At 36.6% G+C, this 16770-nt stretch overlaps 1 protein-coding gene across 5 annotated transcripts in view; it reads right to left on the bottom strand.

The window, feature by feature from the left end:
* Positions 1–2500, bottom strand: part of PRPF18 (pre-mRNA processing factor 18) — a 64693-nt gene extending 62193 nt beyond the window's left edge. For all 5 annotated transcript variants that reach the window (XR_007947780.1, XM_051962753.1, XM_051962752.1 and 2 more), the window contains exon 1: positions 2315–2500. Coding sequence is in view for 4 of the 5 variants with exons in the window: in XM_051962753.1 (XP_051818713.1) it covers positions 2315–2380 (66 nt within the window). In the remaining variant the exon portion in view is untranslated. The remainder of the gene's footprint in view (positions 1–2314) is intronic.
* Positions 2501–16770: the final 14270 nt, after the last annotated feature.

Genomic DNA, 16770 nt, shown 5'->3' on the forward strand with positions numbered 1-16770 from the left:
ATATGTGTGAACTAGAGAACTATTATATGACCATGCTAAGTATTAAGTATATGTAAACTAGATAAACATTGTCTCATCAATTCCTACTTCTTTCAAGAATATTTCTCCAGAATTCTGGCTCTCTACAGCCATGTTTAGTGCAATGTAAGTAACTGAGTTTGGCTAAAGGTTAGAAAATGTTCTCTAAGATCCAAAAGTTATGGAGTAAACATCATTATTGTAATCACAGATCTAATCTGTACCTCTACAGGAACAGTCTCAGTCTTTACAGAAGAAAGAAGCATACATGAAATATGTCAAGAGCTAAATGTAAAAGGTTCTAATTGATAAAGTAGTTTGTATTTTATTCAAGTTATCAATAGGAAACTAATCAAACTTTTGAATGGGGGAGTGACATGGTTAGAGTCTGGATTTTAAAAGATTATTTTGGCAATTGTGTGGAAGATGGACTCAGGAGAGAGGACCAATGAGAATATTATTACAATAATCCAGGTGAACGGTGATCAAAGTCTGAACTAGAAAAGTGGCTACATGATTAAAGAGAATTAAAGGATAGTTGTGAAAGCTGTTGTGAAGGTGAATGACAACATTTGGAAACAGATTTGTTGATCAGATCAACAAGAAAGAGTATGAAGGCAGAGAAAAGGGAACAGGCAGACAGGTTGGGGGTGAAAACTGAATGGAAGCATCATGAAAGGATTAGGTGGAAAGATAATTGAGGCAGAAAGTAAGGTCAACAGTGCCAAAAAACAGCAAGCTATTTTAAAAAAAGATAATGTATCAAAGATCAAGAGCTGGAAAGCTGATAATAAATCATCAAGTCATATAAGCTGTAGAAGGACCACCTAATCCAATTCTCTCCTTTTAAAGATGAAAAACTGAAACTCAGAGGGGTAATTTGCTGTGAATTATACATATTAAGCATCAAAAGCAAAATTTGTATCTAGAATCACATTCTTTCAATGTATTAAGGATGAAAGGAGAAAAGGCCAGCATATTTAACAATTAAGAGGTTTTCAGTAAACTTTGAAAAAATTTAGAGACAATTAGAAAAAATTCAAAAAGTCCATCAAATTAATCTACGCTATAGATAAGTAATTATACATAAACACATATCAACACAGTGTAAAGGATGAAAACAAGCATAAGTATCACTGGTCGAGATACCTGGATTTCATTAGACTCAGAACTAAGTGGAAAGTGAGAAATGAAAATGACAAACACAGGTGCTTTTTTTTTTTTCTTTTGGCCTAGAAGTTGAGAATAGTTGTGGACCACGACTACAAGCATTCAATTCCAAAAATCATTGTAAATGTGGAAAGAGTTCTGGGCTGGGACTTGAGAAACCCAGCTCTGGCCTTGGTCGTACTTACTGGTGATGATAACTATTTTATAGAACTTTAAAGTTTGGAAAGCACTTTATGAATATTCCTTTCATCTTCAGGACAACTCTGTAAGGTAGACAATAATCCTGTGAAGATGGCTTTCCTATTTGTATTTGTAAAATCATCCTTCATTTGCAAAACCCATGTATCTCCTCTTTACTGTCTCAAAGCTTTTATGTTGTGTTTTAATTCTGTCTTAAAAAGGCAATAGGTGCTCATGATGCAAAGCAGTACACCTGAGACCAAAAATTGTTTGTAAACAAACTGCAGGACAGGGAGGTAGGGAACGGAAGCAGCGAGAAACAGCTAGTTTTAAAATTCTATTACGAACATTTACAAGTTACTTTCTCCTTTCGAGAGTAATAAATTGTAACAAAGTATAACAGTTAAGTAAAACTTGTAAGTGACCTGAAAATCTTCACAACTTTTCACATCTATAACACTCTGCCCCTCTGTATTTTCTCTCCTTCTCACTCTATATCCTATTCAAAAATCCCTTGTATTAATATTTGTAAGTTCAAATGCTGTTCTACAACGGGAGTCTGTCATGTGTCCGATTAGCTGTTTTCCACAGAGGCAGTTAGCTGACCCAACAGAAGTACGGAAGGCCTGAGTTCGAGTGCTGTCTCCGACACTTGCTACTTGTATGAACCTAGCACACAGCAGGCGCTATAGAAATGTTATTTATGATGATTATTGCTGGGTCTCAGTTTCCTCACTTGTAACATGAAGGACTCGGCACCTTTAACGCGCATTCCAGCCCGAAAGCTTTGCGCCTAAGAGGGACGTGAGTGTTCCTAGGATCCCCACGCTTATTCACTATGCAGGAAATTCAAGGGAAGAGCCACGGGACGGGGAAGGTCCCCAGACTTCTCCCCGGGATCGTCCCACTTCCTATTTCCCCTCTGCCCCATCCGAACGCGTCTCACCCCCAACAGCTTCTTGTCCTCCAATAGCTGCCGCTTCCGAGAGATCTCCGACTTGAGGATATCCATCTCCCCTGCCACAGGACTGACTTGGCCGTCCCAGACTCCGCGACGCCGCCAAAGGACCCCTAACTACCCAATTCAACGCCGAGCTAAGAAATACTGTCAACAACCGCCACTTCCGGCGGAAGTTGATGGACAAGAGAGGCGTGACTAGAGGAAAGAAGGTACTAATTACGCGGACAGACGTGGCCTCCTCTTGCAGCGCTTCCTGGTGGCGCCAAGCGGCATCATGCAGAGCCGAACTAGGATAGAGCAGAAATAGGATAAAAGCTGGAAGGTGCCTCCGGGGCTATCCTTTCCCACCTCCTGTGTTTTTACAATCTAAGGCCTAAAGAGATTAAATGATTAGCTCAAAATCACAGTCGGGTATCCTGTGTGCTAGCAAAAATTCTACTGGCTCTCCAGGAAAAAGGACCCAATTTTAAGCTTACTCTGTATTATAAACATTTTCTCCATCACTTTGCTAAGTCTAATCTAACAACAAAGCAACAAATCCCGCTCTGCTCTGCGGTGTGCTGATTCCCTCTGAGGCGCAAATACACTGAAAAATGTCACTGACGCTCGACAGTTGAAAGTGGCTCCAGCCCAGTGCTTTATATTGAAGGGGGCATTGTCCAATCCTTTGATTTTTCTCATTTTAGGGGATTCCTAATGTGGAAATTCTCTCCATTGGACATAGATCAGCAATTCTTCTGTAACTTAAATAGCGCATTAAAAATTGGATAGTCTCAGAGAGTTGCCTGAAAGCACAAAGGAGTTACATGATCTGCCCCGCTAGAAACATGACTTGGGATTTCAAAAGCAACCTTCTATCATTTAAGCTAATCTTTTTTATTTTTCTTAAGGATAAATTATTTCTTCATGACTTGCCCTATTCAGAATAAAACTTCCATGATATACATCCTAGATTCTCTTATATAATATTATATATTATATGCTGTAAAACAGAGGTATCAAATGCAGAATTGGAGTGCCTCCTGAACCAGATTGAAATGTAATTGGGAAATATTTAACAAAATAAATAAAAATACCCTAAAACAGATAATGGTAATAGATGGTTTTCTAAATCACCAAGTAGCTCACAGGGATCTTTACACAGAGATCAGTGGTCTGCATTTCTATTTGAGTTTGATAATACTGCTGAGAAGCATATTGGGAGCTGAGATTGTTTCATCTTTTGTCTTTGTAGGATAGTACCTGGTATACAGTGGCTGCTTAATAGATTCTTGTTGATTGACTAGTTGATACATATCCTATAATATTTGTACATATTATACAATACTATATTTTTCTAGGTACAACCTCATACATATCAAATGACAAATGTTGTAGGGGATATGAAAAATGGGTACACTATTGCATTATTGGGGAGAAATGAACAATTGGAGAAAAATTTGGAACTATACATTATCCTTTGACTCAGCAATACTATATCCCAATGAAATCAAAGAAAAAGGGAAAAGACCTATATGTACAAAAATATTTACTGCATTCGTTTTGTGGTAACAAAGAATTAGGAGTTGAGAGGGGGTCCAGCAACTGGGGAATGGCTGAACAAGTTTTTGTATATGATTATGATGGAATATTATTGTGCTATAAGAAGTAAGGAGGAGGTTGATTTCAGAAAACCTGGGAGGATTCATATGAACTCATGCAAATTAAAATGAGCAAAACTAGGAGAATATTGTATACAGTAACAGCAATCACACATCGATCATGAAAAACTTAGCTACTCTAATCAATACAATGATCCAAGATAATGCCAAAGGACTTACGATGAAAAATGGTATCCACTTTCAGAGTGATAATAATGAACTTTGAGTGCAGATTGAAGCATGCTTTTTTTCACAGTTTTTTTCTTGTGTGTGTGTGTGTGTTTTTTTTTTTTTTTTTGAGGGGAGCTTGTTTTTGTTTACTTGTTTGCAACATGGTTAATATGGAAACATTTTATGTCAAAAAAAGTAATACAGCATTCCAGAATCTTTCTTCCAGACTCCTTGAAGATGTTACTTTGGTGTTGTCTATTATGCCAAAATGAGTTATCCCCAGCAAGTAAGAAAAAGACATATAACACTTCTAGCTCAGAGTAAGGATAGAATAGGAAGGAAATAAAGGATGTTCTAATTACTAATTTATTATGAGGATGTCATTTTAGGAAATAAATTAGCTCCATCTTCCAAACTTGATCACTGACATCATCTAATACTGATATATTGGCATTTTTTTTCACAAATTACTGCAGATGTTCATTTTGATCATGTAAAATAATAAGTCCCTTGTGCTATTCAATCATCCTTTTGCACTTGATACTAAAGATCTCACTTTGTATGTGAAGACAGTAAAGCCAAAAGTGACTTCATAGAAGAACTGAATTATTTTTATAGTTGTAAGCCAAATGAGTTAGTTAAATAGTGGTCTTATTTTCTCTACCACCTGTCTGACAGAGGGGGCGGGGAGGAAAAAGTATTCCTAATGTAAAAACACTTTAATTGGTGTTTGAATTTATTAGCATCTCCTAGAGTGATGAGATTGTTAAATAAATCAGATAAGTTACAAAATCAGATAAGTTGAAAAAGACTTCAAAATCTTTAAGTCCAACTTGTACTTAAACTAGAATTGCCTCTATAAAAATTTTTTTTAATTGTTTAGTCCTTGACCTAAAGACCTCTAGTAAGGGGGAAGTTTACTATTCTCCTCAGCATTCTAAAGGTAATCCCAAGGGAGTGTTGTACCTGTTAGCTGGGTCCCCACTGAAGTACTTCCCATCATCAGTCAGCATCAGTTATACTTCTAGAAATGTTATGGTTTTAGAAAAGAGATTTATTGAGAAGGTATAGTGAGAACAGTGGTTATATAAGTTTTTATATTGCCAGAGTACATTATTTCATGGGGTCCTTTGGGATAATGGGCTTAAATTTAAAATATAATAAAATTGAAACGTATGTAGAGAACACCTCCTGGCTTCCTGACTTAGTAGTTCCTTTCTCCCTTTGTTGGGACTTCATGAAGTTTCTTTTGGAGGGAGTTCTGGGTCTTTTTAGAATTCATAGCTGAAATTTCTCTCCTTCACAAGGAGACTGAGACAAACAGGATTTGTTCAGAGGATTTGAATTTAGTAATTCCTGACTCTAGGTCTAGAGGACTATCCACTGAGTCAATTAGCCACCCAGTCCTCCATCCTTCCATTACATTTATATTGAACTCTTTTTGCAACTTCCAGCAATGTAAAATAAATCTTTTACCGTGTTTCCCCAATAATAAGACCTATCCCCAAAATAAGCCCTCTTCTTACTGTGTAAGATTCCTCTAAAATAAGCCCTCCTCCGAAAATAAGCCCTATTGAGATTGCTACTGTAGTGAAGGTGATCCCCTGTGCTACACGCTACATTACAGTACTCTCTATATGCACCGTTCTCCCCTCCCCCCCAGTGAAATGCGCGCCGCACTCCGAGCTGCATCCAATCAGAGCTGCAGCAGTGAGTGTGTCATCCTGTTCTTTCTTTCTTTTTTTTTTTTTTAATAACTTTTTATTGATACAATCCATGCCAGGGTAATTTTTTACAGCATTATCCCTTGCATTCACTTCTGTTCCGATTTTCCCCCTCCTTTTCTTCACCCCCTCCCCCAGATGGCAAGCAGTCCTTTACATGTTGAATAGATTACAGTATATCCTGGATACAATATACGTATGCAGAACCGAACAGTTTTCTTGTTGCACAGGAAGAATTGAATTCAGAAGGTATAAATAACCCAGGAAGAAAAACAAAAATGCAAGCAGTTTATATTCATTTCCCAGTGTCCTTTCTTTGGGTGTAGCTGCTTCTGTCCATCTTTAATCTATTGAAACTGAATTAGCTCTCTTTATCGAAGAGATCCACTTCCATCAGAATACATCCTCAAACAGTATCATTGTTGAGGTATATAATGATCTCCTGGTTCTGCTCATTTCACTCAACATCAGTTCATGTAAGTCTCTCCAGTCCTCTCTGTATTCATTCCGCTGGTCATTCCTTACAGAACAATAATATTCTATAACATTCATATACCACAATTTACCCAGCCATTTTCTAATTGATGGGCATCCATTCATTTTCCAGCTTCTAGCCACTACAAACAGGGCTGCCACAAACATTTTGGCACATACAGGTCCCTTTCCCTTCTTTAGTATCTCTTTGAGGTATAAGCCCAGTAGAAACACTGCTGGATCAAAGCATCCTGTTCTTCCCCAGTGATTTGCTTGCTGGCGCCATTGAGAGCAGTGCCGCGGAGAAGAGCTGAGGCGGGACAACATAAAAACCCAGTATGTAAGCGGGAGTGAGGGGGCATGATGGAGGATAAAAGGGACATGATGGAGGATAAAAGAAGAACTCAGCCAGCACTCACCGCGCTAAAGAAATGAAGAACTTCTTTGCAGAGAGAAGAATAGATCAAGTAATGATTCCTGCAGGAATGACTGCCTATCTCCAGACCCTTGATATTGAAATAAACAAGCCATTCAAAGACCATTTGCACATGGAAGTCAATGACTACATTGAAAATAGAATGGAAAGAAATCAGCGTGGAAACTTTGTGAAGCCCTGTCTGCAAGAAGTCATGACTTGGGTGAAGAAGTCATGGGATAAAATTACTGACAGCTGTGTTGCTAATGCACTACGAGCAGGTTGCCTGGACAAGACATGTTCATTTAAAGAGAGCTATATTGCTGGACATGACAGATTGGGTCCACTTCTTCTGAAGGAAATAGAGGCGCAAGACATCCAGGATGGAATTCAGGGTATGGACACTTATGACAATGTTGTTGAAGAAGATGACATGATCATTATTGAATAAAGGTACTTTTTTTGGTTCACATTTACCTGTTTATTAAAATTGCTGTCAATGTTCATTAAAATAAGCCCTCCCCTGGGGCTTATTTTCTCCCCTGAAAATAAGCCCTCTAGTGTTTTTCTGTCCAAAAAAATAATAAGACAGTGTGTTATTATCGGGGAAACACGGTATATATTTTTTAATTTTTCCCTAGTTATATGTAAAAGAAAATTTTTTGTTATATATGTACATTCATTTTTTTTATATATTCCCATATGAATCATGTTGAGAGAGAAAAATCAGAACAAAAAGAAAAAAACTATGAGGAAAAAAAAGACAGAAGAAAAAAAGTGAGTATAGCATGTGTTGGTTTATATTCAGTGTCCATAATTCTCTCTCTGGATGCAGAAGGCATTTTCTATCCAAAGTTTATTGGGATTGTTTTAGATGGAACCACTAAGAAGAACCAAGTCTATCATAGTTGATCATTGCACAATTCTGCTGTTGCTGTATACAATGTTTTTCTGGTTCTGCTTGTTTTTACCACCACAAAAAGAGCTGCTACAAAAATTTTTGCACATGTGGGTCCTTTTCCCTCTTTTATGATTTCTTTGGGATACAGACCCAGCAGTGAGACTCTTGGATCAAAGAGTATGCACAGAGACTTCCGGCCAAGATGGCGGAGAGGAAATACACTTCTGTGTAATCTCCGTGTTTTTCTCTCACTATTCATTTCATTTCATGCCTCTGAATTAATGCTCGACTGAAAAAAAAACCATACAATTACTTACCAAGAGAAACCATCCTTGAGACTCGTCAAGAAAGGTCTGTTTTTGCGCGAGGGCGGGGACGGTATTTGGAAGCAGTCTGCGGGTAGCAGCAGCTGCAACCAGAGCACAGATAGCAGCTCAGAACCGGGTGGAGCGGAGAGGGGGTAGGACCGCAGCCGTCTCTGCGGTGAGAGCTTTGCTATAGGAGCAAGTCAGCAGCCCAGCAGAGAAGCTAAAAACACCGGGGGTGAAGAATACAATCCCAAACAGCTGGAGTTTCTAGGGACCTGGCCACCCCTCCCCCACAGTGTCTTAGCCCGCTCGGATCTCAGAGCGCTCGGATCTCAGCGCGCAGGCGCCATAGCACAGTAGGACCTGTGCCTCACGAATACCCTGCCCTCCCCCAAAGAAAGCAGCCTCCATTCAAGGGGTTTTTTTTCCTTCTGTTTCTTTGATAGTTTGTCTTTGATAAATAGATAGAATGAGCAAGAAACTGAAAAAGAATTTAACCCTGGACAGCTTTTATACAGATAAAGAGCAGACTCCAAACCCTGAGGAGACTAAAAACAAACAGTCCCCAGGTGAATCCCCGAAGGAGGAGACCTTATATCCCTCAGCACAGATGAATCTCATGGAGGAAATTAAAAAGGCTCTCACAAGGGAGCTAGAAGAAAAATGGGAAAAGGAGAGGGAGGCTCTGCAAAAGGAGAGGGAGGCTTGGCAAAAGAGCCTGGAGAAGTCAGTTAAAGAGAGAGTGGATAAAGAAACCAAATCCTTGAAAAATAGGATTAGTGAACTGGAAACAGAAAACAGCTCTCTAAAAAACAAAATTGGCGAAATGGAAAAAAATTCCACAGAACAAAAGAACTCAATTGGACAATTAGAAAAAGATCTTAAAAAAGTGAGTGAAGAAAATACCTCACTGAAAATCAGGGTCGAACAATTGGAATTGAATGACTCGAGGAGACAAGAAGAATCAGTCAAGCAAATCCAAAAAAATCAAACAATGGAAAAGGATGTGAAATACCTTCTGGGGAAGACAACAGACCTGGAAAACAGATCCAGGAGAGACAACCTGAGAATCATCGGACTTCCAGAAAAGTATGATGAAAAAAAAAGCCTGAACACTATCTTCCAGGAAATTATCAAAGAGAACTGCCCAGAAGTCATAGAAACAGAAGGTAAAATAGACATTGAAAGAATTCATCGATCCCCTACTGAAAGGGATCCTAAAATCAAAACACCAAGGAATATAGTGGCCAAATGCCAGAACCCTCAGGCAAAGGAAAAAATACTGCAAGCGGCTAGAAAAACCCAATTCAAGTATCAAGGAGCCACAATAAGGATCACCCAGGATCTGGCAGCATCCACATTAAAGGATCGAAGGGCCTGGAATATGATATTCCGAAAGGCTAAGGAACTTGGTATGCAACCAAAAATAACTTACCCAGCGAGATTGAGCATCTTTTTCCAGGGAAGAAGATGGTCATTCAACGAAATAAGCGAATTTCATCTATTTCTGATGAAAAAGCCAGAACTTAACAAAAAATTTGATCTACAAGCACAGAACTCAAGAGAAATCTAAAAAGGTAAAGATTAATCTTGGGAACTATATTTCGGCTGTAAAGATGTATAAAAAATACATGTATACCTTGTTCTAGAAACTAGTTGAGGAAAGGACATTGTACTAGAAAAAAGGGAAAGTGGGGGTACTACATTTCATGAAGAGGCAAAGAAAACCTAGTATATCTGAGAGAAAGAATGGAGAGGAATGAAAATAGTGAGTATTTTACTGCTTTCAGAATTGGCAGTAAGAGAAGAATTTTAGACATATTCAATCTATGGTGAAACTTCTCCCACCTCATTGAAAAGTGAGAAGGGAAAAGTGAAAAAGGAAGGAATAAGCTAAGTGGAAGGGAATACGGGAACTGGGAGGGAAAGGGGTAAGTTGGGGGGGGGAACTCTAAGGGGAGGGGAGGGATACTGAAAAAGGGAGGGCTGTGAGAAGCAAGGGGAGCTCACAAGCTTAATACTGGGAAGGGGGGTAAGGGAGGGGGTAAGGGAGTAAGAAGGGAGAAAAGCATAAACCGGGGTCAACAAGATGGCAAGTAATACAGAATTGGTCATTTTAACCATAAATGTGAACGGGGTAAACTCCTCTATAAAGAGGAAGCGGTTAGCAGAATGGATTAAAAGCCAGAATCCTACAATATGTTGTATACAGGAAACACACCTGAAGCGGGGTGATACATGCAGGTTAAAGGTAAAAGGTTGGAGCAAAATCTACTATGCTTCAGGTGAAGCCAAAAAAGCAGGGGTAGCCATCCTGATCTCAGATCAAGCTAAAGCAAAAATTGATCTAATCAAAAGAGATAAGGAAGGGCACTATATCTTGCTAAAGGGTAGAATGAATAATGAAGAAGTATCTATATTAAATATATATGCACCAAGTAGTGTAGCATCTAAATTCCTAAAAGAGAAATTAAGAGAGCTGCAAGAAGAAATAGACAGTAAAACTATAATAGTGGGAGATCTCAACCTTGCACTCTCAGAATTAGATAAATCAAACCACAAAATAAATAAGAAAGAAGTCAAAGAGATAAATAGAATACTAGAAAAATTAGATATGATAGATCTCTGGAGAAAATGTAATGGGGACAGAAAGGAGTACACCTTCTTTTCAGCAGTTCATGGAACTTATACAAAAATTGATCATATATTAGGACATAAAAACCTCAAACTCAAATGCAGTAAGGCAGAAATAGTGAATGCATCCTTTTCAGACCATGATGCATTGAAAATTACATTCAATAAAAAGCCACAGGAAAGTAGACCAAAAAATAATTGGAAACTAAATAATCTCATACTAAAGAATGATTGGGTGAAACAGCAAATTATAGACATAATTAATAACTTCATCCAAGAAAATGATAATAATGAGACATCATACCAAAATGTATGGGATGCAGCCAAAGCGGTAATAAGGGGAAATCTCATATCTCTAGAGGCCTATTTGTATAAAATAGAGAAAGAGAAGGTCAATGAATTGGGCTTGCAACTAAAAATGCTAGAAAAGGAACAAATTAAAAACCCCCAATCAAACACTAAATTTGAAATTCAAAAAATAAAAGGAGAGATCAATAAAATTGAAAGTAAAAAAACTATTGAATTGATTAATAAAACTAAGAGTTGGTTCTATGAAAAAACCAACAAAATAGACAAACCCTTAGTAAATCTGATTAAAAAAAGGAAAGAGGAAAATCAAATTGTTAGTCTTAAAAATGAAAAGGGAGAACTCACCACTAACGAAGAGGAAATTAGAGCAATAATTAGGAGTTACTTTGCCCAACTTTACGCCAATAAATTCGACAAATTAAATGAAATAGAAGAATACCTCCAAAAATATAGCTTACCTAAACTAACAGAGGAAGAAGTAAATATCCTAAACACTCCTATCTCAGAAAAAGAAATAGAACAAACTATCAATCAACTCCCTAAGAAAAAAACCCCAGGACCAGATGGATTTACATCTGAATTCTATCAAACATTTAAAGATCAATTAACTCCAATGCTAAATAAACTATTTGAAGAAGTAGGGATTGAAGGAGTCCTACCAAACTCCTTTTATGACACAGATATGGTACTGATACCTAAACCAGGTAGGCTGAAAACAGAGAAAGAAAATTATAGACCAATCTCCCTAATGAATATTGATGCTAAAATCTTAAATAAAATATTAGCAAAAAGATTACAGAAAATCATCCCCAGGATAATACACTATGACCAAGTAGGATTTATACCAGGAATGCAGGGCTGGTTCAATATTAGGAAAACTATTAACATAATTGACTATATCAACAACCAACCAAACAAAAACCATATGATCATTTCAATAGATGCAGAAAAAGCATTTGATAAAATCCAACAGCCATTCCTAATAAAAACACTTGAGAGCATAGGAATAAAAGGACTTTTCCTTAAAATAGTTAGGAGCATATATTTTAAACCTTCAGTAAGCATCATATGCAATGGGGAAAAACTGGAACCTTTCCCGGTAAGATCTGGAGTGAAGCAAGGTTGCCCACTATCACCATTATTATTCAATATTGTATTAGAAACACTGGCCTCTGCAATAAGAGTCGAGAAAGAGATTAAAGGAATTAGAGTAGGCAATGAGGAAACCAAACTATCACTCTTTGCAGATGATATGATGGTATACCTAGAAAACCCCAGAGATTCTACTAAAAAGCTATTAGAAATAATTCACAATTTTAGCAAAGTAGCAGGATACAAAATAAATCCCCATAAATCCTCAGCATTCTTATACACCACCAACAAAATCCAAGAGCAAGAGATACAAAGAGAAATTCCATTCAAAATAACTGTTGATAGCATAAAATATTTGGGAATCTACCTACCAAAGGAAAGTCAGGAATTATATGAGCAAAATTACAAAAAAGTTTTCACACAAATAAAGTCAGACTTAAATAATTGGAAAAATATTAAGTGCTCTTGGATAGGCCGAGCAAATATAATAAAGATGACAATACTCCCTAAACTAATCTATTTATTTAGTGCTATACCAATCAGACTTCCAAGAAAATATTTTAATGATTTAGAAAAAATAACAACAAAATTCATATGGAACAATAAAAAGTCGAGAATCTCAAGGGAATTAATGAAAAAAAAATCAAATGAAGGTGGTCTAGCTGTACCTGATCTAAAATTATATTATAAAGCAGCAGTCACCAAAACCATCTGGTATTGGCTTAGAAATAGATTAGTTGATCAGTGGAAAAGGTTAGGTTCACAAGACAGAATAGTCAACTATAGCAATCTAGTGTTTGACAAACCCAAAGATTCTAAATTTTGGGATAAGATTTCATTATTTGATAAAAACTGCTGGGATAACTGGAAATTAGTATGGCAGAAATTAGGCAAGGACCCACACTTAACACCACATACCAAGATAAGATCAAAATGGGTCCATGACCTAGGCATAAAGAACGAGATTATAAATAAATTAGAAGAACATAGGATAGTTTATCTCTCAGACTTGTGGAGGAGAAAGAAATTTGTGACCAAAGATGAACTAGAGACCATTACCAATCACAAAATAGAAAATTTTGATTATATCAAATTAAAAAGCCTTTGTACAAACAGAACGAATGCAAACAAGATTAGTAGGGAAGTAACTAACTGGGAAAACATCTTTACAATTAAAGGTTCTGATAAAGGCCTCATTTCCAAAATATATAGAGAACTGACTCAAATTTATAAAAAATCAAGCCATTCTCCAATTGATAAATGGTCAAAGGATATGAACAGACAATTTTCAGATGAAGAAATTGAAACTATTACCACTCACATGAAAGAGTGTTCCAAATCACTATTGATCAGAGAAATGCAAATTAAGACAACTCTGAGATATCACTACACTCCTGTCAGATTGGCTAAGATGACAGGAAAAAACAATGATGAATGTTGGAGGGGATGCGGGAAAACGGGGACATTGATTCATTGTTGGTGGAGTTGTGAACGAATCCAGCCATTCTGGAGAGCGATCTGGAATTATGCCCAAAAAGTTATCAAACTGTGCATACCCTTTGATCCAACAGTGTTTCTATTGGGCTTATACCCCAAAGAGATACTAAAAAAGGGAAGGGGACCTGTATGTGCCAAAATGTTTGTAGCAGCCCTGTTTGTAGTGGCTAGAAACTGGAAAATGAATGGATGCCCATCAATTGGAGAATGGCTGGATAAATTGTGGTATATGAATGTTATGGAATATTATTGCTCTGTAAGGAATGACCAGCAGGATGAATACAGAGAGGCTTGGAGAGACCTACATGGACTGATGCTAAGTGAGATGAGCAGAACCAGGAGATCATTATACACTTCGACAACGATATTGTATGAGGATGTATTCTGATGGAAGTGGATTTCTCTGACAAAGAGACTTAACTGAGTTTCATTGGAGAAATGATGGACAGAAACAGCTACACCCAAAGAAGGAATACTGGGAAATGAATGTGAACTATTTGCAATTTTGATTTTCTTCCCGAGTTATTTTTACCTTCTGAATCCAATTCTCCCTGTGCAACAAGAGAACTGTTTGGTTCTGCAAATATGTATTGTATCTAGGATATACTGCAACATGTTTAGCATATATAGGACTGCTTGCCATCCTGGGGGGGGGGGAGGAGGGAGGGAGGGGAAAAAAACGAAACATAAGTGATTGCAAGGGATAATGTCGTGTAGAAATTATCCTGGCATGGATTCTGTCAATGCGAAGTTATTATTAAATAAAATAAAATTTATTATTAAAAAAAAAAAAAAAAAAAAAAAGAGTATGCACAGTTTTACAGCCTTTTGAGCATAGTTTCATATTGCTAATGAAAAACAAATCTAAACCCTCTTTCGCATAATACCCTTTCATATGTTTGAAGAAAGCTGTTGTATCCCCTCTTAAGTCTTCAACTCCTTCAAATAGTTCTTCCATGGGAAATTAAAAAAAAAAAAACTTCATATGACATTGATCATAGATTTATAGAGCAAAGAAACCTGAGAGATTGAGTTTTATAAATCATATAACTAGGGCTCAGAGTGATTATAATTAGTAAGTGCCTGAGACTAGATTCAAATCCATCTCTTCCTAACTCCAAAATCTGTACTTTATCCACACATTGGCTTCACATGCTTGGGTGGTGAATTTTTTCTGCTTCACTATGATATTTATTATAAGACCTTTTTTTTTTTTTCTTTTTCAAAAGAAAAATGGAAGTGAGAAAATAAATTTGTAGTTAATAAAAAAAGTAAATTTAATTCAAAAACACAATTTTATGTGGTTTCAACAAGTTTTAAATGTCAGATGAAATAACATTTTTCACTTCCTGTATTGTCCTGCTAATACATATCAGATTCTTTGAATAGGTGACATGGTTTAGTAAGTACAAAGGGCTTCATGTGGCCTTTAACATCCCTGAGTATGGCCCAAACTAGATTAAAATATAGGTCCTAGCTAATTTAAGAGTTTAATGTATATGTGTGTGAATATGTGTATGTGTGGATATATGTGCACACATATATATTTCCATGTCTATGTAAAAAATATGCATATATACATTGATGCATGCAAATGTGTGGTTTTATAAACCAATATACAGCCCACAAGCATTCTTATGTAACTTTAGTTTACATGTTTAGTGGCCTGAATTTCTATTCTAGTTTTATACTACTTATGTAACAGAAATAGTCCTAGACTAAGTGGTTGGACATATGTTCTAGCATTGTTTCTCTATTAACCAGCTTTGTGACCTTGGTGAAAACATTCAGCACTCTAGGATTTATTTTCCATGCTTCTAAGATCCTCTCTAGTTCCAAAATTCTATGTTAAAATATTGACCTATGGCCAGTTGGGGTGTTTTTCTGAATTTCTTTGATGGATCACAGTTAGATCAGACCTATTTGGTGGAGGCAGGGAGGGAGAAAAGAGAAGAAGGGGAAGAAGGAAAAATCTGACTCCAAAACAATTCTATTAATTCCTTTGTTTAGACTGATCTGCTCATGTTTTAAACTCTGTAAAAGAAAATATATGGTTCCCCCCCCGCCCTTTCTTTTGTCTTTTGTATCTGTATTCTTATCATAAGATACTGTATCTTAATAGTATCTGGTATATAATAAGTACTCAATAAATGCCTGTTCGTTAATTGATTGCTTAGGATATCCAGCTCCTTTCTGTCTTAGCATAAAATCTTGCATTCCCTAAAATCTGTGGGTAAAACCAGATCAGACTATTATCTGGGAAAAGCTGATTCTTAGAAGTAGTTATGTGCACAGTTTCATTTCTGTGAGTTAAACACAAAAGACTCAAGAGTGGGGACTGAAGTGGATATGTACAGATCTTCTTATAGCTTTCTTGTTTTAGGCACTACATCCATATAGTTTGCTTATAACCTAATAAACCCTGTTGTAGTTAGAACAACTCAATATGAGGCTTTTTCTATATTTCTTGAAACCCTAAGTCTAACACAATCTTCTACCCTATTGTTCTTTTTGAAGAGGATCAATGACATCAGGAAGGTGATGTCTGGATTTGCAAATGAACTAGATTTAAATGAGGCAGAGTTATGAAAAGTCATCAATCAGCCTCACTTTCTCTTCAAAGTCCAATGGCAAGACAACAAAAAAGACAACTGACAATGACTTGAGATCCAGTGGATGACCTTGGTTTTTTTGACGTCTGACCAAGCTCTAAGCATTCCCTAACACCTGCTTCAGCAGCATTCATGGCTGAAATTGTTTGTTCAGAAGTAGTTAGAAGGCATAGAGGACAGAGCACTGGTTTTGAAGTCAAATCTGACCTCACATATTTAATATTTCCTAGGTGGATGATCCTGGGGAAGTCATTTAACCCCAATTGCCTGACCACACATATTCTATTATTACAATATGTATTTTTTGTTAAAAAAAACTGATTTTTAAAAAATTAAATGAAATAAACTTATTTACCTCTTCTGTTAAGGGAAGTCTTCACATGCTTGGAGTCAACAATATGTATTTTTTGTTAAAAAAAAAAAAAAAACCTGATTTTTAAAAAATTAAATGAAATAAATTTATTTACCTCTTCTGTTAAGGGAAGTCTTCACATGCTTGGAGTCAACAATATGTATTTTTTGTTAAAAAAAAAAACCTGATTTTTAAAAAATTAAATAAAATAAACTTATTTGCCTCTTCTGTTAAGGGAAGTCTTCACATGCTTGGAGTCAACAATATGTATTTTTTGTTAAAAAAAAAAAAAACCTGATTTTTAAAAAATTA

Source organism: Antechinus flavipes, chromosome 5 (assembly GCF_016432865.1).
Source record: "Antechinus flavipes isolate AdamAnt ecotype Samford, QLD, Australia chromosome 5, AdamAnt_v2, whole genome shotgun sequence".
Taxonomy (NCBI): Eukaryota; Metazoa; Chordata; class Mammalia; order Dasyuromorphia; family Dasyuridae; genus Antechinus; species Antechinus flavipes.